We start from the raw sequence: 21,895 nt of genomic DNA on the forward strand, positions 1-21,895 counted from the left end.
GTCAGCGAACTTCAGGAGTTTGACAGATGGGTCTCCTGAGGTGCAGTTGTTGGTGTAGAGGGAGAAGAGCAGTGGGGAGAACACACACCCCTGGGGGGCGCCAGTGCTGATAGTCTGGGTGCTGGATGTGATGTTCCCCAGCCTCACCTGCTGATTCCTGTCAGTCAGGAAGTTTGTGATCCACTGACAGGTGGAGGCTGGCACAGTCAGCTGGGTGAGTTTGGTGCTGAGGATTTCTGAGATGATGGTGTTGAACGCTGAGCTGAAGTCCACGAACAGAATCCTTTCATGTGTCCCTGGAGAGTCTAGGTGTTGCAGGATGTAATGCAGACCCAAGTTGACTGCATCATCCCCTGACCTGTTAGCCCTGTAGGCAAACTGCAGGGGGTCCAGCAAGGGGCCTGTAATGTCCTTCAGGTGGGACAGCACCAGTCTTTCAAAGGACTTCATGACTACAGATGTCAGGGCGACAGGCTTGTAGTCATTTAATCCAAAGATGGAGGGTTTTTGGGGACCGGGATGATTGTGGAGTGTTTGAAGCAGGAGGAAACTTCACACAGCTCCAGTGATCTGTTGAAGATCTGTGTGAAGATGGGGGCCAGCTGGTCTGCACAGATTTTCAGGCAGGATGGAGACACACCGTCGGGGCCAGGAGCCTTCCTGATCTTTTGCCTCTGGGTGAAAGAATGGATCAGCACACACAGGTAGCAGGGATTGTCTGAGCTACAGAGAGAGCTGGAGGTGAATAAAAAGTGTTTTGCAGAGAAAAAGTAGCTGCCTGTTCCGCCAGCTGCCTGCTCTCATTGGCTGGATGTGGATGTCGAGCCAGCCGACTCTTCCAGATGTTTGGCATGCTAGGTATCTGGCAGACGTCGGCGATGTGTCAGAAATGTGTCAGGGGGACCGTTTTGATGCGTCGTGTAGTTCACACACAGCTCGCCGAGCTGCAAATCGGGCTAAAAATCGTGTAATGTGAACTATAGAGAGAGATTGTTCTTGGCCAGGTTGTAGAAGATTCTGTCCCCACTTCTGAAGGCCTCCTCCTTGGTCCGACGAAGCTGCCTGAGTTTTGCTGTGAACCAGGGTTTTTAGTTGTGCAGAAAGTTTTAGTCGGCACACACATGTCCTCACAAAAACTAATGTAGGATGTCACAGTGTCAGTTAGTTCGTCCAGGTCAGTGGCTTCAGCCTCAAAAACACTCAGAACAGTCAAAACAGGCCTGTAAATCCAGCTTTGACTCGTTGGTTCATCTTTTCAGTCTTTACAACAGGTTTAGCAGATTTCAGTTTCTGCCTGTAAGTTGGGGTATGATAAACCAGACAGTGATCAGAGAGTCCCAGGGCTTCACGGGGAACAGAGCGATAGGCGTCCTTTAATGTTGTGTAGCAGTGGTCCAGTGTTAGTGTCCCTGTTGGGAAACTTAATATGCTGTCTGTACTTTGGGAGTTCATGGCTGAGGTTTGCTCTGTTAAAGTCCCCGAGAACAATGAGCAGGGAGTCTTTTTCTCCATGTTAGTTATCTGGTCGGCCAGGTGTAGTAACGCCTCACTAACACAGGCCTGAGGTGGAATGGAAACAGCAACCAGGACAAGCAAGGAAAACTCCCGTGGTGAATATAAAGGTTTACAGTTTATGAATAATGTCTCTAAGTGAGGGTTACACTGTGACATCTGTGCACCAACCTTCGTTTTTGTAGAGACAGAGTCCGCCTCCCCTTGTTTTTCCCATGAGCTCTGTTACGCGGTTCGCCCGGAAAAGATTAAATCCTGGTAGGTGAAGTGTGCTGTCTGGCATGTGCTCAGTGAGCCAAGATTCTGCAGAAGTCTGAGTTAGTTCTGTTGAGGAGCAGCAGTTAGTCCATTTTGTTGGCCAGAGAGCGGACATTCGCCAGGTGGATTGAAGGGAGCACAGTTGGATTGTGGGCTATTAGTACAAATCTCCTTATAGTGAAAATGCAAATGTTTTTTAATAATCAATGTTTCATTATGACTCTACAATTGAATGGACCCCAGTCAGAATAGCCAACATTTATACAGGTGCTGATCCTAATATATTTTTTTTGGAATTGGTCAAAATCAGAATCGGCAGGTCAGATCTTTAAAAAATCAGTAATTGGAATCAGCCAGGAAGCCTGTGTGAACTGATATTAGGTTAATACCGTAGCTTTACTGTTGTGCTGACAAATATTGCTTTGTGTTGTTGGCCACAAATAAGAGAAAAGAAAAACAATAAGTAAGTACAAAAAGTCATGGCAATTTAGGAACATCGCGGTCTCCATGCTACACTAATAACAGTAGTAAGACTTCTTTCTGTGTACACATATCCTATACAAGTACAATTTTGTGTCCCATTCAAAAATTGCTCTTTTATGTTTATCGTCCCCCCCATCTGTGATGAAATTTATGCCCATGTTAAAGAACCTCCTACCTGATAAAGCTTTTGAAAGCTGCTGACTGAGGGTTAATGCAGAGTGGTACTCGACTCCCCTTTTGCTGTTCCAAAATGAACTGATGGATGATCTCTGAGAGGGAACAACACAGAGCAACAGAGACAGATTAGGAAACAACATAACATAACCTAAAGTCACAAAGTATATTCAAGCTGTCTGACTTGAGGTAACTCCAGTATGTGATGTTATTTCTCCTCCCACAGTCAGCCATACACTTAGGCAAGCTGACCTGCAGTTAATGAGCTTATTGAGCTTTAAATCACTATGGAGCTATCTTTTTTTAAGTGGGTCCCAGTTTTTTTTATATTGTGTAAACACCTAGGGACGCATGATTCCTCTTGATGGTTTGCTGCTATCCAACCAACAGCTGGTAGCAGTTACTCGCAATGAAGCACAGCAATGCACCAACAAAGGCAAAGAAGAAGATTTCAAGCAAGTAGATCGGCTTTGCAAAAGTTTTATGAGGAAGGAAATGTATTCAACACATTTGTTTGACCTCAAGGATTCACACAACCTGTTATGGTGATGTTATTTTTTTTCCTGCCAGAGTTTTGACAACTCGGGCGGTACAGTGATCTGGTGGATAGCACTGTGGCCTCACAGCAAGAAGGTTGTGGGTTTAAACCCCGGTTGCCCCAGCCTTTCTGTGTGGAGTTTGCAGGTTCTCTCCGGGTGCTCCGGCTTCCTCCCACCGTCCAAAGACATGCGGACTAGGTTAATTGGTGACCCTAAGCGTGACTGGTTGTTTGTCTATGTGTGGCCCTGCGATGGATTGGCGACCTGTCCAGGGTGTACCTCGTCTTTCGCCCGATGTCAGCTGGGATTGGCTCCAGCCCCCGCAGGATAAGCAGTTGATGATGGATGGAGTTTTGATGTAACTGAAGCCAAACCGTGTAGTCATTTTACAGGTCATTGATGGTAAAGCCAAAATTCTAGTTTGATGAACACTAATCGAACAGTCTGTTCTAACATCTACTAATGCTGTACTCACAAAGAGTGATGCATTTGGTAGAATATTTTACAGGCCTACAGTGGCAGATTGTGTTGTTTAGTGAAAGGGAAACAAACAAACATCCAATCGTAAGAAGTCTAAATGTTGTTACTACTGAAAAATTCAGAAGGATCAAAAACTGCTCTTTTTGAAATACCCTAGTCTGCATTAAAATGTCCTTTAATGCAGCAAACAGAAAGGCCATCAGTAACTCAGCAGATACACTTACCTTTGACCTGTCTGACAGAGCTGAGGTTCTTCTCAAAGCCATCATCAAACTTGGGATTAGTGACAGGCTCAAAGTCACTTGTGTAAACACGGCCAGAGGAAGTGGTGTAGCAGCATTTGCACATGCATGTGTGGTAGCGCAGTCGACCCTCATCCAGGTAAGGGTGAGCCAGGGCATCCTTCGCTGAAATCCTCTTTGACTTGAGACCAAAAACACAAGTCATATGCGATAAAATGAATTTTACACTCATATTAGCCTCAGCATATATGTAAAGATAAATCAAACAGAAACTTTATTCAGTTACTAAGGAAATAGTATAGTTATAACATATAAAATCTGAATGAGACCAGATGATGTAGCTGATGCAGGTATGAGGAGGGTTGTGTTAGAGGAGGCATATTTTGGAGATAATGATCATGCATGATCATCTAATGCCTTTAAATCAGACTGTGTATAGCCTATCATGTTTTATTTAACACCAACTTGTAGAGCAAGGGTCTGCGATAAAGGTTATGGAAAGAAAGACTATCTTGAAAAAATGGTAGTCTCCCAGGAACATAATATTCTGATGTACCCTTAACATATTCTGCCCTCTGAATATGAAGTTTTACCTTCAGGGAAACGCTATAGATCTAGCAGATGCAAAAGTAAACCACTATAAGCTGTCCTTCATCCCTACTTCCATAGCTCTCCTTAATAAACACTGTTCAAAACAAGCTGGGCAGAAGCACTTCCGGCACTTTATTTTAAGTATAGTTCACTATTAATAAAGATGGCTTTTATCAGCAATTTTTAACAAGCTTGATCTGAAATGAGTTTTTATATTTTTTAGAATTTGCGGCAGTTGTTTTTTTATTGTTTGTTTTATGGTTCATTACTTTAAGAGCTTAAGTGCAATTGAACAGAATAATTCAGTGGTTTCAATAGAATTTGGGTTCTACTTATCTAGTAATCAATTATTGATAGGTGTTAGCGTCTCAGATACTTGTGCAATGCAATGTAAATGTATGGTATGGACTGTATGATGGATTTGACTGTGAAGTCCATTTATGTTGCATCATGCTGTGTTTATTGCTACAGCCTTGCAGATGCCCAAGACAAATTTGCCTTAAGGGGACAATAAAATTAATTCTGATCTTGAAGTTAGAAAAGCGCGACGCTGAACTTAGTCTGACTATATATATGGCACATTTAACATTTAAGGTAGCAGAGCTGTTGATTAGGAGAGATGATGTTATATGTAACTGTAATTACAAAGACATTTAACATATATAACATATTGGTGCCATCACCTATTGGTAGACTTTGATGATGCCTGGTACAGAGACAACAACTTCCTGTTTCGTAGCGAATCATTGGTATTCCACTCTATTCTATGGGGGACGGACAATCGGACTAATTCTGTTTGTAAATCGCCAAATATGACAATTAAATCTAAAATGGCCAACTTCCTGTTGGTTGTCAGCCCACCTGGCATGAATAAATCTGAAAGGCAAGCCCTTAACCACCCCTGGTCAAAAAGAAGTGCTCTTAAAGGCATTGAAAATGTACTAGAAATTCACATAGTTTGCTTATAGTACATTCATACTTCTAACATGCTTACTTACTACAAGTATATTAAGGATATATTCTCCTGAGCTTTAACATACTTCTCAAAGGCATACTTTGCATAAATTGGTAATAAATATATACCTAATTAAACTTTTAATAAATATGTTTAAATTAAAGCATATTTTTCACATTTTAGTCTATTTATTAAAAATATATTTATGTAACGCTTAGTAAATACTATTTGGGTGTACTTTGTGGAAGTACATTGTTAAACAATTACACTTTTAGTGGGTTCAAAATATATTTATGCCAAATATGCTTCATTGTGTAGGCTACTGCAAAATAGTGTAATTGTTTATGTAATTGCCACATTTCAGTCTGATTTCCAGAAGTATGATATTCAAAACATATATTTTAACATTAAAATATATTTTTCAAAAGCATATTATTTCTTCTTTTTTTTCTTTTAATTTTTTTTAATCAGGTAAATAACTAGTTGAGATCAGAGACCTCTTTAATCAGAATCAGAATCAGCTTTATTACCAGGTATGTGTACACATACGAGGAATTTGACTCAGGATTGGATGCTGTCCAGAGATGGAGGGTTTTTTTGGGACCGGGATGACTGTGGAGCGTTTGAAGCAGGAGGGAACTTCACTCCAGTGATTTGTTGAAAATCTGAGTGAAGATGGGGGCCAGTTGGTCTGCACAGATTTTCAGGCACGATGGTGAGACACCGTCAGGTCCAGGAGCCTTCCTGATCTTCTGCCTTGGGAAGAGGTGGCTGACGTCCTCTTCACAGATCTTGAGTGCAGGTGAGAGGTCAGAGGGGGAAGGTGACTGTTTGAAGATGGCGTTGGAGTGGGGGAGAGGTGTGACTCAAGGCTTTTCAAACCTACAGTAGAAACCATTCAGCTCATCTGCCAGTCGTTGAGTACCAGCAGTGTTGGGGGATGGTCTCTTGTAGTTTGTGAGTGTCCGCAGGCTTCTCCACACTGACGCAGGGTCGTTGGCTGCAAAGCTGTTATTTAGCTTTTCAGCATAGCACCTCTTTGCTGCTTTGACCTCTTTAGTCATTGTGTTCCTGACCTGGTTGTACAGGTCTCTGTCCCCACTTCTGAAGGCCTCCTCCTTGGTCTGACGAAGCTGCCTAAGTTTTGCTGTGAACCAGGGTTTTTGGGTGTTGTATGTGCGGAAGGTTTGTCTGAAATTAGATTCTTGTCTGGTATTTTGTAAAACTGATGTAAGATGTCACAGTGTCAGTTAGTTCGTCCAGGTCGGTGGCTGTAGCAGTGGTCCAGTGTGTTAGTGTCCCTGGTGGGACACTTAATATGCTGTCTGTACTTTGGAAGTTCATGACTGAGGTTTGCTTTGTTATAGTTCCCAAGAACAATGAGCAGGGAGTCTGAGTGTTTTTTCTCCACGTTGATCTGCCAGGTGTAGTAACAGAGTCCGCCTCCCCGTGTTTTTCCCCGTGAGCTCCCTTTCACGATCAGCACGGATGAGATTAAATCCCGGTAGGTGCTGTGTGCTGTCCGGGATGCGCTCGGTGAGCCAGGATTCGGTGAAACAGAGGGCAGCAAATCTGCAGAAGTCCGAGTTAATTCTGTTGAGGAACAGCAGTTCGTCCATTTTGTTGGCCAGAGAGCGGACATTCGCCAGGTGGATTGAAGGGAGCGCAGTGCGAAATCCCCACTCAGCTTAACCAGCGCGCCTGCACGTCTTCCCCTCCAACTAATTACTCCGGGAAAGTTCCAGGGTCAATAAAGAGCGGTGGAATAGTATTAGCAGTTGAAAGTCCGATGTTTAAGAAGCGTTTAAGGGACGTCAGAAAACAGCGTTAATTAACAAAAACACAAAAAGCACTACGGAGCGCAATTCCGAGGCAGCTGTCTGCAGCGCCATCTTGGTTTATTGTTAATAAGGGTAACCTGGCCAAGAAGGAAGTAGCACATGTTGTTTACTTAACAAACAACAACATATAGTGATAAGCATACTTTAAATCATAAAGTAGTTTACTTGTTTCTGTGTGTAAACATTACACACGTGTACACAGGGGCAAATTGTGCCCTCCCCCCCAGCCCACTAGTGCAGTGCATTCAATTTGACCAATTAGAATCAAGGTTTTCAAAACGACGATGCTAGCACATGGATTTATATATTTATTAGCTAACGTTAGTTAGCATTTTAATAGCTTCATAATGTTAAAATGACCAGTGAGGTCTTTATTAGAGTAATAAATGCAACTATGTTATATGTTGCTGTCTGTGTGCTAAAGAATAGGTTCACATTTTTATAGTCTATCTTAATACTCATATGTCCATGTTTACAGCAAGTTATTGGTCACTGTAATCATTATTATTCCTGCCCATATAGTCTGTAAAGACCACCACAGTTGTCATTTTTTTATAAATTCATTCTAAAGTTAATATGAATAATGTGAATCATCAGCTAAGCATCTGCGTTAGACTAGTCAAAAGTGGATATCTTCTAAAGGTACACTGTTTTTTAGAGATTTCTCTTCACTGCAGCCATGGATTTAAGCATTACAGTGACCAATAACTCAGTTATAACAGCATTGTATATGCATGTAATGTAAGTGTACACGGGTATGTGAGAATTGTTTAAGACGCGCTTGAAATAACGTTTATGTGCCCTGCAATGCCTGACCACACGATCTAATAGCATGTGATGTCATATAAAATACTTCTCAACTTTATGTTGTTATAAGTTTGGTTTTGGCTTATGTTTGAGTATTTTCCCTGCGTGTATCTGTTTTTGCCAGCTTGTCTTTTATCTTAGCTCTTATCTTTAGCTCTTTGTCTTTGTTCCCAGTCCTGTGCCTTAGTTCATGTTTTAGTATTTACTTATAGTTCCTTGTCTACATTATTTTAGTTTAGTCTGCCCTGTATTCTGTGTTCTAGTTCTGTGTTCTCATTTACGTTCTGTCTGTTATTATCCCTGTGTTATAGTTGGTCAGTGTTTTCTGTTTACATGGGTTTCTGTTATTGTCTGAAATTAGATTCTTGTCTGGTATTTTGTAACTGTGTTCTGTCTGTGTTGGTTATTTATTTTGCCCCATGTCTGCCTGTCAAGTGTTCTGTCTGTTCCCTCAGTTATCCCTCTGCCTGCCTGCCTCTGTTTCCCCTGCTGTCTCTCTCCCTCGTTACCTTGATCCCAGTCACCTGTGTTGCTCCCGCCCTCCTCGTTACCCCTGGGTATATATGTTTGGTGTTTCTGTTGATTCCCTGTCGGGTCATTGTTTGTGTTACCCCCTGTCTGTTGTGGCTTTGGTTTCCCAGTCTCGTTCAGTGTTTTCGTCTTGCTATTTTCAGCTCATGGTGTTTTGGATTACCTGTTCTGGATATTTTTTTTTGTTACTCATTTGGATTTTTCTGGACTCAGCCACTCAGTCTGTAAGTGTGCAGTTCAGTTGTAAACTGTATCACTTTTTGAACTGTACGTCCTCTGCCTTGCATCCTGCGTTTGGGTCCTCCAACCTGCTCAACCCACACCCGCTGTAATATATGTCCATTTGTATGGTCATAGATCCTGTCTCAATTTTTCAAAGTTGAACCTACACTTTGCGAACTTTAACCAATTAAATGCTAAACCCAGAGCTGGAATTTCCTACCTTAGCTCAAGAAAATTAAATAAAGAATAATAATAAAGATTTGCTATAAGAATAGAATTAGTGTTTATAATGATATGCAAATGAAGAACTAAACTAGGTGGAAGTACTGGCCTAACTGCATTTAATTTTTTTTAGAGCATCCTGGGCTCGTTTCCTCACTCAGATGGCTTAGAGGCAACGAAAACCTGAAAGGACCAGCTGGACCCTCACAAGCTCAATGTGCTCATAGGTATGTCTGGCTCCTGCACACGGTCACTGTTTTTTGCTCTCACTACATGTCAACGGGGTTAGACTAAATAAACAAATATTCTTGTGTAAAAATATTATACATGGCGGCGCAGTGGTTAGCACTGTTGCCTCACAGCAAGAAGGTCATGGGTTCAAACCCCTTTCTGTGTGGGGTATGGTGTTCTCGCTGTGTGCTTCTTCCCACCATCCAAAAACACGGAGGCTGGGTTGATTGGTGTCTCTAAAATTGTCCTTAGGTGTGAGTGGTTGTTAATGTGTGGCCCTGCGTTGGACTGGCAACCTGTCCAGGGTGTACCCCGCCTTTCGCCCGATGTCAGCTGGGATTGATTCCAGCCCCCCGCGACCCTGTATGCAGGATAAACTGTTGACGATGGATGGATATTGTTATACATTAAGTAATTAGCTACTCTTGTACTTCACAAATTGACTGCTGTGTTAATGTAAAGTGAAATGACATGTAGACAGCTGTTAAGCAAGTTTGAATGTTATTTGTTGTACCTGTTTAATAACATTTTATCATATAGCTCCTTGGCTGAATGTACAGTAATGTTTATGTAATGTGTTCATGTTGTAATGGAGGAACTGAGCATCCACCCCTTGTGGAAAACCATTTCACCTGAACCTAAACAGTTAGCATTATCAGAACAGTTAGACATGATGTCATATTGTGTTTCCGCAACTTTAAACAAAATAAAAAAAGACAATGGTTGTTAATTAGAGGTAATAATGCTTTGTTATAGATAAAATATTTCCTTTTCCCTTCCACAGACACTATGTGATAAAGCGGTTTCCAAATACCATAGTGTCTGCAGTCGCAGAAAATGCAACGAGTCCTACTCAAAGATAACCGATGGGATGTGTATAGTGTACTTTTCAGTAATACTGATCACACACCGTCATTTTACTGACAACCCAAAAGCATATTGACTGTCATACTGTATAGGTGTTGCTCCCTTGTTCCATTTTCTCAAATGTGACATAATAGTGTCAACCAAACGGAGGCATCTTTTATAGCTAACTTTATATTTTACATTACCTGCAATATATTTTCCTTAATCAGTGTGGAATCAGATGTCCCACCTGGTGCCAGACAGCTTCAGAGACCTGGAAAGCATCCTCAGTGTGCTGGACATCTGTATCTGATAGCATGGACTGACGTGGAAAGGACTTCTCCCCTTCTGTTTACTTTTACATTTAGTTTTAATGTTGTCCTTGTGTTATGCACATTTAAGAAATCTATAAATTTGGTTTGCATTGCAATAAATTCTCAATATTTGCACTAATCTTGTCTTTATTGACTGAAAATTTAGATTTCAGATTCTGTCAGTTCAATGGACAAGTTAATCTTACAACACAGATAAAACATACAACATTAATGCTGAACTCTTACGAAGGGTCATCAGTCATGCAGTGTATTTCTGTGTGTGCAGGAGTATTTTCACTTTCTACCTTATACTAAGATTACTGAGCCTTACACCTAGTGCCAGCACCTAAATAGCTTTGTTTGCTGCTCTGATTTAAGTCTAGTTTAAACACAGAATGGGCACACATCCAAACCAACTCGTGGGTAAATGAAACAAATGACTTGCAGAGTAATTATGAACCCAACTAGGTGGTATTGTGACAATGCAAACTTAGTTGATCTCTTGAAATTGGTGCATCTAAGCCTCCCAGTACCTGTGCCCACAACACCTTCTACAGGGCTTAAACTATTCAGTGTGCAGATAATTCTTGTTTCCACAATAGAGTAACTTCTCAGTGCATGTCACACTGGTTTCTAAAAGAAATGTCCAGATAAAACATCAGCTTTTCATTTTTTTACTGAAATATGCAAAATGTTAACCTATACCATCATTATATTTCATTTACAGCTGTTAACTATTACATTTTGTTAAATTTAGATCACACTATATTCAATTAACAAACTGATGAATGAAGAATGTGATTTTATTTTAAGCAGATTTAGTCTGATCAATTTTATATAACATGATTTCTAATACAAAAGCAAATGTTTAATTAAAATTATATCTTGCATTCATGGAAACAAATTAAAAGGTTACAAATGTAAAAGTAGTTTTTTATGACGAAGTAATGTATTGTAACAGTAAATATAATGACAGAACCTATGTATAAGAACCCAGTGATAATTTGAAATCAGTCAGAGTCCAGGTGTTAAAGTAAAACAAAAGCAAAAGGCTGAGCAAAGCAGTAAGCTGCAGCAGCTGGCAGGGCGACACTGGAAGCTGGGACATCTGTAGAGCTGGACTCTGGAATCATCTGGAATGATGCTGCTCATCTGGCTCCTGTAAACACAGCAATGGTAGAAAGTTACTGACAGCCTCTTCCCAACTGCCATAAACCTACTGAACTCTGAGATCGCCTCAGCATGACAACCTCTCTGGCATATAACAGTAATTATGGCAATGTGCAATACACTGTTTACTGACATGTGCAATTTTAATCTTGCTGCTGGACACCACTTGAACAGTTAAGTTAGCTCTTTTTGTATATTTATTATTTCGCTCTTATATTAAATTTACTGTTGAACTGGAACTACTTGACATACAGTATCTCACAATAGTGAGTACACCCCTCACATTTTTGTAAATATTTGATTATATCTGTTCATGTGACAACACTGAAGAAATCACCCTTTGCTACAATGTAAAGTAGTGAGTGTACAGCTTGTATAACAGTGTAAACTTGCCATCCCCTCAAAATAGCACATCACTCAGCCATTAATGTCTAAACCGCTAGCAACAAAAGGGAGTACATGAAAATGTCTAAATTGGGCCCAAAGTGTCAATATTTTGTGCGGCCACCATTATTTTCCAGCACTGCCTTAACCCTCTTGGGCATGGAGTTCACCAGAGCTTCACAGGTTGCCACTGGAGTCCTCTTCCACTCCTCCATGACGACGACATGGAGCTGGTGGATGTTAGAGACCTTGTGCTCCACCTTCCGTTTGAGGATGTCCCACAGATGCTCAATAGGGTTTAGTCTTTTACCCATGGCACACAGCCAAAGCCTTTGGAGCAAAGGACACTGCGCAGCAGACGGAAGATGAGGCGCCAGAACGCAGCCCCCCATCTGCCTTCCGCCTCTAGCTCCCCTGCCAATGGGAGTGACAGCTACCTCTGGGGACCCCATCACCACCACTACGGGCAATACGGTTATACTGTCTGACTCAGCTCTCAGCTTCTTTAGCAAGGCAGTGGCAGCACTCATGTAGCCCCAGACCATGACAGTCCCACCACCATGCTGGACTGTAAGCAAGACACACTTGTCTTTGTACTCATCACATGGTTGCCGCCACACACGCTTGACCCCATCTGAACAAACAAGTTTATCTTGGTCGCATCAGACCACAGGACATGGTTCCAGTAATACATGTCCTGTGTGCTGCTTGTCTACAGCAAACTGTTTGCGGGCTTTCTTGTGCATCATCTTTAGAAGAGGCTTCCTTCTGGGACGACAGCCATGCAGACTAATTTGATGCAGTGTGCGGCATATGGTCTGAGCACTGACAGGCTGACCCCCCACCCCTTCAACCTCTGCAGCAATGCTGGCAGCACTCACACATGTATTTCCCAAAGACAACCTCTGGATATGACGCTGAGCACTTACGCTCAACTTCCTTGGTCAACCATGGTGAGGTCTGTTGAGTGGAACCTGTCCTGTTGAACTGCTATATGGTCTTGGCCACTGTCCTGCAGCTCAGTTTCAGCGTCTTGGCAATTTTCTTATAGCCTTGGCCATTTTTATGTAGAGCAGCCATTCTTTTTTTCAGATCCTCAGAGAGTTCTTTGCCATGAGGTGCCATGTTGAACTTCCAGTGACCAGCATGAGGGAGCGTGAGAGCGATACCAACACACCTGCTCCCCATTCACACCTGAGACCTTGTAACACTAACGAGTCACATATTTACAAAAATGTGAGGGGTGTATTCACTTTTGTGAGATACTGTAGATTTATTAAGAATTATAATGCACCTTAGGTTGTCACAAACGTAATCTGCTACACAATAACAAAAAAGTGCTTGAATCTTGAATGTAAGCAGGGTCTCACAGGTTAAAATTACATGCAGCTGGAGAGCCTAGACAAACTCAGAAGCGGCTGTCATTTTGCTAATTTCTCTCCAGAACTAACATTACTCTACCCAACTCAGGAATATGGCCATAGTTACAGCCCAGCCAAGTTACCTGTCTTGACCAACATGACAACCGCAACCACCGCCGCTTCCCCCTGAACCCTCAACCCCATCCCTCAGTCCAGGTGGAGCCACTGATTCTAGTGACACAGTGACTCTGTTACAGTAACTTCAATGTTCCCTATCCAAATCTAACAATGCCTGTTGGCAAGTTTACCGTTAACATTGCATAACGTCAACTAACTGACGAGGTGGGCCATTAACGTTAAGTTATTACTTACCTTCTAAGAGACGCCTTTTGTTCCAAAGTGTTATCACCCTAAATTCAAGCACTTCTCTAATACATTTTGACTTCTGTGCACGATTCTTTATAAACTCCTGTTATTTTAACATCGTTACCAAAGCTTGAAGCTGGCTAATTAGCTAGTTAGGTAACGTCAGCTAAGCTAACAAGCTAACGTTATGTACCAATACCTGCTAGTTATTGTAACACAAAAATAAAATACTAGTATTTCACTCACCAACCATGGGAGGAGCTCATGAACATCAGGGGAACAACTCCAGCGGATTAAATTCCCACTTTTCTTTCGTCATCAGTGGAATTATTGGACATTTTGGTGAAGGGCTTGCTCGCTGTTGTTCACACTGTGAAGCGCCGCAGGAGAGGGAAAAGAGCCGGGTCGCTTGTGTGTCTTCACCGGCGGGGACTCCGCACACCGCTACCGGCAATATTTCTCTCCAACGTGCGCTCACTGTGCAACAAACTGGACGAACTTCAGCTTCTGGTGGGGAAAAACAGAGACTTTTATTCATCTTCTGTTCTGTGCTTCACAGAGACCTGGCTGTCTGAACTGTTACTGGACTCCGCGGTGCAGCTGACAGGCTTCCAACCGTACAGAGCGGACCGCGACACAGAACTCTCCGGCAAAACAAAAGGTGGAGGTGTCTGTTTTTATATTAACAATGGCTGGTGTACTGACGTGACAGTGATTCAGCAGCACTGTTCTCCTAACCTGGAATTTCTTATCATTAACTATAAACCATTTTACTCCCCCCGTGAGTTTGCTTCATTCACTCTGGTCGGTGTTTACATCTCGCCGCACGCCAACGTTCAGGACGCACAGAGCATGCTGGCCGACCGGATACTGTATGTGGAGCAGACAAACCCGGACTCCCTTGTTATTGTTCTTGGTGACTTTAACAGGGGAAATCTCAGCCAAGGACTCCCCAAATACAGACAGTTTATAAAGTGTCCAACCAAAGAGGGGAACACTTTGGATCACTGCTACACCACAGTTAGCAGTGCCTATCACGCCGTCACACGCGCTCCACTGGGACACTCTGATCACATGATGGTCCATCTGATTCCTGCTTACAGGCAAAAACTAAAGCTCTGTAAACCTGTAGTGAGGACATCAAAGAAGTGGACTAGTGAAGCTGTTGAGGACCTCCAGGCATGTTGGGACTGCACTGACTGGGATGTTTTCAAGAATGCTACCAACAATCTGGATGAGTTTACAGAGGACAGCTGCATTCCAACACGGACCAGGGTGAGTTATAACAATGACAAACCCTGGTTTACAGCTAAACTCAGACAGCTAAGGTTGGAAAAGGAGGAGGCATTTAGGAGTGGTGACAGGGCCGGGTGCAGGGCGTTAAAGTACAGGTTTAGCAAGGAGGTGCGAGAAGCTAAACGACTGTACTCAGAGAGACTAAAAAACCAGACGCCACTTCTGTGAGGCAAATGAGCTGAACCAGTTCTACTGCCGCCTTGAGAGTCAATCAGAGGATTGACCATCCCGTGTGATTCCTCCGCTCAGCTTCAGCCTCAGTCCACCACTTCTTCCCCTACCTCCTCAGAGCTGGCCAGCTCCCCTCCTCTCTCCATCACAGAGAGGGAAGTCAACGGTCTTTTCAGGAGGCAGAAACCCCGCAAAGCAGCTGGGACGGACTCTGTCTCCCCATCCACCCTGAAGCACTGTGCTGATCCGCTGTCTCCGGTGTTCACAGACATTTGTAACACCTCACTGGAGACATGCCATGTGTCAGCCTGCTCCAAAGCCTCCACCATCATCCCTGTCCCCAAGAAACCAAGGACCACTGGACTAAATGACTACAGACCCGTCGCCCTGACCTCTGTGGTTATGAAGTCCTTTGAACGCCTTGTGTTGTCCCACCTAAAATCCTTCACAGACCCACTCCTGGACCCCCTGCAGTTCGCCTACAGAGCCAACAGGTCTGTAGATGATGCAGTAAACATGGCCCTTCACTACATCCTCCAGCACCTGGACTCAGGACCATCAGCACCGGTTCCCCTCAAGGCTGCGTTCTTTCCCCTCTGCTCTTCTCCCTGTACACCAACAGCTGCACCTCCAGTCACCAGTCTGTCAAGCTCCTGAAGTTTGCGGATGACACCACCCTCATTGGGCTCATCTCAGGTGGGGATGAGTCCGCCTACAGGTGGGAGATCGATATCCATATTTATATATTTCTACATTTATTTATGTAGACTGTATGTTTGTCTACGTGTAGCACCTTACCACCACAGCAAATTTCTCGTATGTGTAAAACATTACTTGGCAATAAAGCTCCTTCTGATTCTGAACTGGAGCACAGGCTTCGTGGAGGTTCTCTTTCTCTCTCCAATAAATTGCACAGCCTGCCATTATTCGTCCGGTATCTGCATAAAGAAATGTCCAAAAGGCTCAAAGAGGGCAGAGCTGCAGAGCCCCGTGACTGTATTAGCTGAGCTAACAGACGACAGACAGATGGCTAGCAGTGACAACGGTTGCAGCCACCTGTCAATCAAAGCGGCCATGCCCCTAATAATGCAGAATTTTAAGGATTAATATAATTTAAACGGGTGGGTTACAAAAACAATTCATGGCAAAATTAGCTATATCCACTAAGACCATTTTTTGAACCAGGCTGTAAACATGTTATTCTGCTGTAAATTGGGCATTTTAACATGGGGGTCAATGGAGATTGACTCCCTTTTGGAGCCAGCCTCAAGTGACCACTGGATGAATTGTAATTTTAGGCATTTCTGGTTTGGCTTCAGTCTGGAAACCAGAAGGTTGCCTCTTGCTCCAAACCAACAACAGTGGGCACTCAATGACCAAAAATTCCTGGCACACCACTGTTTTGCTTGTAAATATATTTTATTTGAGGGCTAGTCTACTGTCAAATATATGGAGCTATCAACCATTTTAAAGAAACACTGATATCCATGTAAACATTGATTGCATTTAGAAAGACTAACAATATACAAATCTTAAAACAACCAATGTGAGTCAGTGGGAACATTTTGTTGGCAGCATCAAGTTCAAACACTATACAGCTAAGTAAAGTTGTAAGCTGTGATCAATTAACACAAAGTTAAGCGCTGGTTCAAGGTTCAGCACAATACCAACTGAGTCATTGGAGAACTGTCACAAACTTCACAATTTGATCTTTTGTTGATAGAAAAATCCATTTGCCTTTAAAAAAGCTTTTAAGCTGTGGTTTTGGTATTTTTAGTTAGGAATCGTCTTTAGTTTGTTGGTATCTTTAAGTTCAAACACTATACAGGTGTTTAAAGTTGAAAGCAATTATCTATAAATATCTGTGATATCTGTAATGCTTGATTTCATATTAAAATATTTATGCATTTTAAAATGAATGGGTTCCTATGGGAGTAGAGACTCAGCTTTCTTCCAGCCTACTCAACTTTAAGAGATAAATGCTCCAGCATATGTGCAGCTACAGACTCCATTTGAGCTTTAAACGTTAAATGTGTATTTGAAGTTTGCTAAAAAAAAAAAAAAAGTTTAGTTTAGGAGATATGTCCTTCCAAAGTGAAGGGTTTTACAGCTTTTTAGAGACCAAATCAGTCTGTCAGGTGATCAGCTAGAGTGTGGAGAGAAGGATTTGGTAGACCAGAATTTTTTTTGTAGACTGCTGCAAGTCACGTAAATTCATCTCCAAAAGTACAAAAAAGTTATCAAAATGTACCACATGCCTTTTCTTCCTCATTGGAGGTTTAGTTTTTTAGGTTTGAACCTTAATTGATAGGTAACTCACAGAAATTTCTGACAGACTGCTCTTTCTCTCACCAAACTCTTCAACTTGCAAAATCCAACTTATTGTTTTGAGTGTGGACACCTGCTATATATTTTCATGCTTAGCTGCTCAAGCTCTAACTAAAAATACCCAAACGGTGGTTAAGGTCTTGCCTTTCTGATCCAGAGATTTACTGATCAAACCCCGTTCACGGCATGTTAACCAAACTTAACACATTTGCTGAGCCAGTGTGCGGCACATCATTGAGTCTCTTACATGTAGGTGGCGCTACAGGGTTATAAAAATTGCTGATGGAGTAGCACATTGCAGTGAAAGAAGTAGCAATCAACTAATTGCTGGCAGCTCTCACACGCATTTTCCCTAAGGAAAAGCCTATTGTAGTTTTTAATTGTGTTTGTGTTGTAGCGTAAGCTATTTAAAGATAGTTGGACTCACCTGACGCGGACATCACGATCACCAGAAAATCAGTATTGGTGTAATGTGATAAATGCTTCTGAGGAATATGCAGGGAGGTGCATCCCATAGTGAGACTCTAGTCGGCGGTTTTTAAACGTAATAAAAAGTTCTATTACACTCTGAACATTGGGCAGGCAAAAAGTCTGGCAAGAAAGAGACTCACTGCAAGCTAGCACAAACGTCATGTTAATGTTAATTTGCTGACATCAGACTTTGAGAGCAGACAAGAGGAGGGGAGGAGAGAACACATATTTACCAGATTGCCTGATTACCTGTTTTCTTTAGCCTATATTTGTTTACATTTTGTCAAACTGCCTTCATTGAAAGTAGCTGAATTAGCAAGTAGCAGTTCCTATTTTAAGTGTACCCATGGTTATACAACTATCACTGGATTATTTGTGATTACTATGTTGGTGTTTTCAGATTTGACCAAGTTATGACTCTGAGAAGAAGTGTGATTTTTGATTCGAATATATCACATGGTATCTTTGCCTTGCATCTCTTCTTCCGTTGCTGAAATCATGGACATTGGCTTTATAGTAGATTTAGCTCATTCCTTGGATTTAAATGGTTTTGGACAGTATAAAGTCAACTGGCCACTCCAGTCTGTTTTACTTGCGTGTACAGCACATGTCCATAATTATTCTGCAGTGAATCAGTGAATGGGTTTTATTCATTTACAAAACATAATGCAAAACTATGTATATCAGAATGACTTACCGGATCAAACACCAGCATCCTGCAGAGGAGGTGGACAGCTTCATGGGTTGCTTGGCTAGACAGTGTGTACAGAACCGGAAGGGATGGCTGCAAACAAAACAAACATCACAACATTAACATACTCAACTGTGTCTTTCAGCTTCTAGTATACTTTACATTCAGTACTGTGCAAAAGTGTTTTAGTGCTTTAGATGTTTCATGAAAACATTTGTCTTAGATGGTTATTTTATATCTTTTGTATCAGTTTGTCAACAGGAAATATTACATTTTAGATTCTGTAACATTTTTGCAAATAGTGAAATATTCCAGTAAAATATTTATATGCAGTTAAAGAAAGAAAGAAACAAAGTAACAGACCACTTCCAGGAAACTTAAGTCTTTGTCAGCATTTAACCCAGTTCATGATTATAATGTTTAATCACCAAACAGGTGCTACTGACCACCAATTCAATGTTTAGGTTAAAAAACATTCATTAAGTGAAAAAATACAGCTGTGTATTAGGGATGGGAGAAAAAATTTGATTCTTAGATACATCATGATATGGACGTGAAAGATTCTGAATCGATTAACAAACATAAAAATCGATTATTTAAATGTTAATCGATAACGTAATGTTGACGGAACGCAGAAGGCAGAACTCGCAGAAGTTCAGCGCCCGGACCGTCTGTGGCGTGCACATAACTGAGAGACCAGTGTTCCCCCTTATTATATACAGTCTATATGTTCCCCCCGTATTTGGCACACCACCACTGCGAAATGAATAACCACCTTACCAAAATGTCACACAATCATTAATATCAATGCAAGTAATGATTTTAACTCACACTGCGCAAGCATGGTGACACTCAATGCTTAGCGAGCTCTCTTTGTATCCTGTGTGTGAGGCCGAGCAAATGATAGAGAGCAAGCAACAAAAGATGTCGATGAAAGTTAGCGGAGAAAAATATTAGCAGTAAGTTTCAGTCTGGTAATAAACGTGCAGTGTAGGTCACAGTGTGTTTGTTAATCTCCAGGAAACAGACACCTATTTCCAGGAAAAATGGCTAAAATAACATGCCCAATATAAATCAGTAATAACTCCTCAACCATTAGGCCTAGATGCATAATTCTCCTCCTTTGACAGGTCAGAAGCTAAGGAATATGGATCAACTGAACCTAAATGAACATATTTATTTTTTTATTAAAGAGTAAATGGAGATGCAATAAAGGACAATGATATTTTCATCCTCGCTTGGTCTAAAATCTATATTTTAATAGCAATATCACCATCACAACCATTACCCAACTCATAATGCAACTGAATATCTTCTAATACACCTAGAATACACCTGTAACTATAAATTTGATGAAAAGAAACTAATATGCAACAGTTATTACAAAATTTTTCAAAAATATACCAGGCGGATGTTCATGTTGTCCATGTTCACTTTTATTGGGAGTTTTCTTCAAAACACTATTTGTCTCCATACAACTACATTCCAAATAACATAAAGCTTCTAAAACATTGAAATTTTGAAAAATACAGTGAATATTGAACAACATTCCTGTGACCAAAAGCAATGCCATGCTTTAGAGGCATATAACATGAGAACAGAACATCCTACAGGGTAGCCCAGGCGATCTTTTCACACACAGAAAACAGCTGTTTTGACTGAAAACAGTGAAAATTGCAAAAGTAAGTCAGCGGTTGTAACTATCAATGTATAGTGGTGCATTTGTTGTTATTATTGACCGGCTAATAACTCTGAGTTTAGTGATTTGAGTGATATGAGTTACACAGCCCCCGCAACCTGACTCCGGATAAGCGGATGAAGATGGATGGATGGAGTTACACAGCTGATCAAAGCTGGCGTTGAGCTTTCTTAGAGTGGTCTGACTGAGGTGTAGGATAAGATGAGAGATCTAGATCTAGAAAGCAATAACTGCAGCCATGTACAGTGCTCACAGAGCGATTTATGTTGTTATATAACTTCATTTAGATGCTTGGTGTTTGATGTGTGTTTGATATGAATGAAAATGGTTGGTTTGACGTTCTGGCTGAGCCTCCTAGCTTAACAGAGGTGTGTGGCATGGATAGGGTGACAAAATACTAGGAAAAATGGCAGCAGGTGCTCTGGAGTGGACTGATGAGTCAACATTTGACTGTAACAGAAGGCAGGTTGATCGCTGAAGGGCTAGAGACAGAAGTTTTATGGAGGAGACACGCCACTCAATCCCATCCTCAATACAACTCTACGGGGAAAGCTTGTAACGTCAAACATGGCGGTTATCCTGCCCCTCTTGCTAGAAAGCCAATCGTCTGCTTCTAACAGCCAAAGTGGGAAACATATTTCAGCCAATCGTGTGGTTCCACTGACGTAAGGGTCTGTTTTACTTCTACTGCGCATACGTGGTAGTAGTGACGCATATGTAGTAGAAGTATAACCGGTCAGGAAAAACGATTTTTAAACCTTATTTTGGGGCAAAGTTATTAAACTTTTCCAGCAATTTTTATTAGATTTTTACCATGGATTTGTGGTCCAGCCGGCAATGGCGATTCTGGGGGGTGGCCTGGGGTCTGATAGGTAGTTGGTCAAGTTCGTCAACACAAGAAACAAGAGAAATGCTGTCAATCAATGATGACAGCTGATCAACTGATTTAGGGCCAGTTTTACATTTTTAACTAACACAGTAATGGTCGTACTGAGGCTGTGAGAGCTGATTTCTGCTCAGCGCTGCGGACGTTTGGCCATGCAGGTCAGGTGACCCATGACATGAGCGCGCTGCACCTGCTGGTCCGTGAAACGGTTACAACAGCAACAACGATAAAAACGCTGGAATCGAATCTGTCGATTGAGAGGTAAGTTATGGTAATTTAATGTTTAGTTATATCGTAGTTTCATCTGAATGTGTAGGAAAACTTTATCTAGCACTAAGTAGCAGCTAAAAGTCAAACTACACTGCACTAGCTAGTTTATCAGCCTGCAAACCAAGTTAAGCATTGATAGTTAGGGCACGAGCACGACCGTGTGAGGTCCCTATTGAATTTGCTCGGATTATATATATATTTAGGGCCCGAGCACGACCGTGTGAGGTCCCTATTGAATTTGCTCGGATTATATTTAGGGCCCGAGCACGACCGTGTGAGGTCCCTATTGAATTTGCTCGGATTATTTTATTTTTTTATTTTTTTTTTTTTTATTTTTTTTTTTTCTTTTTTCTGCAAAGTAGGCCCAAATGACATGGCCTAAACATACTCGAAAACTCACCAAAATTTGCAAACATGTCAGAACCGGTGAAAAATTTCGTATTCTACAAGTTTCGCACATGGGCGTTGCAAAATGACTCGCTAGCGCCACCTAGAAAATTGGAAAAAATTAGCCCCTCGTTCACGTTCAACCTACATCTACGAAATTTTCTGGG

The 21,895-nt window shown here is 41.7% G+C and overlaps 1 protein-coding gene and 1 long non-coding RNA gene across 2 annotated transcripts in view; one reads left to right on the forward strand and one right to left on the reverse strand.

The window, feature by feature from the left end:
• Positions 1 to 21,895, reverse strand: part of nlk2 (nemo-like kinase, type 2) — a 121,904-nt gene that overhangs the window by 6,349 nt on the left and 93,660 nt on the right. Inside the window, exons 8-10 of the mRNA XM_046074968.1 lie at positions 18,493 to 18,579; positions 3,671 to 3,869; positions 2,429 to 2,522 (exon numbers count right to left, since the gene is read on the reverse strand). Coding sequence (XP_045930924.1) covers positions 2,429 to 2,522; positions 3,671 to 3,869; positions 18,493 to 18,579 — 380 coding nt within the window. The remainder of the gene's footprint in view (positions 1 to 2,428; positions 2,523 to 3,670; positions 3,870 to 18,492; positions 18,580 to 21,895) is intronic.
• On the forward strand, positions 8,497 to 10,375 carry LOC123986609. The gene is made up of 3 exons (XR_006828912.1): positions 8,497 to 8,637; positions 8,991 to 9,084; positions 10,165 to 10,375. It is a non-coding gene; the product is annotated as an uncharacterized LOC123986609 (long non-coding RNA).

The sequence above is a fragment of the Micropterus dolomieu genome, linkage group LG17 (genome assembly GCF_021292245.1).
Source record: "Micropterus dolomieu isolate WLL.071019.BEF.003 ecotype Adirondacks linkage group LG17, ASM2129224v1, whole genome shotgun sequence".
Lineage (NCBI taxonomy): Eukaryota > Metazoa > Chordata > Actinopteri > Centrarchiformes > Centrarchidae > Micropterus > Micropterus dolomieu.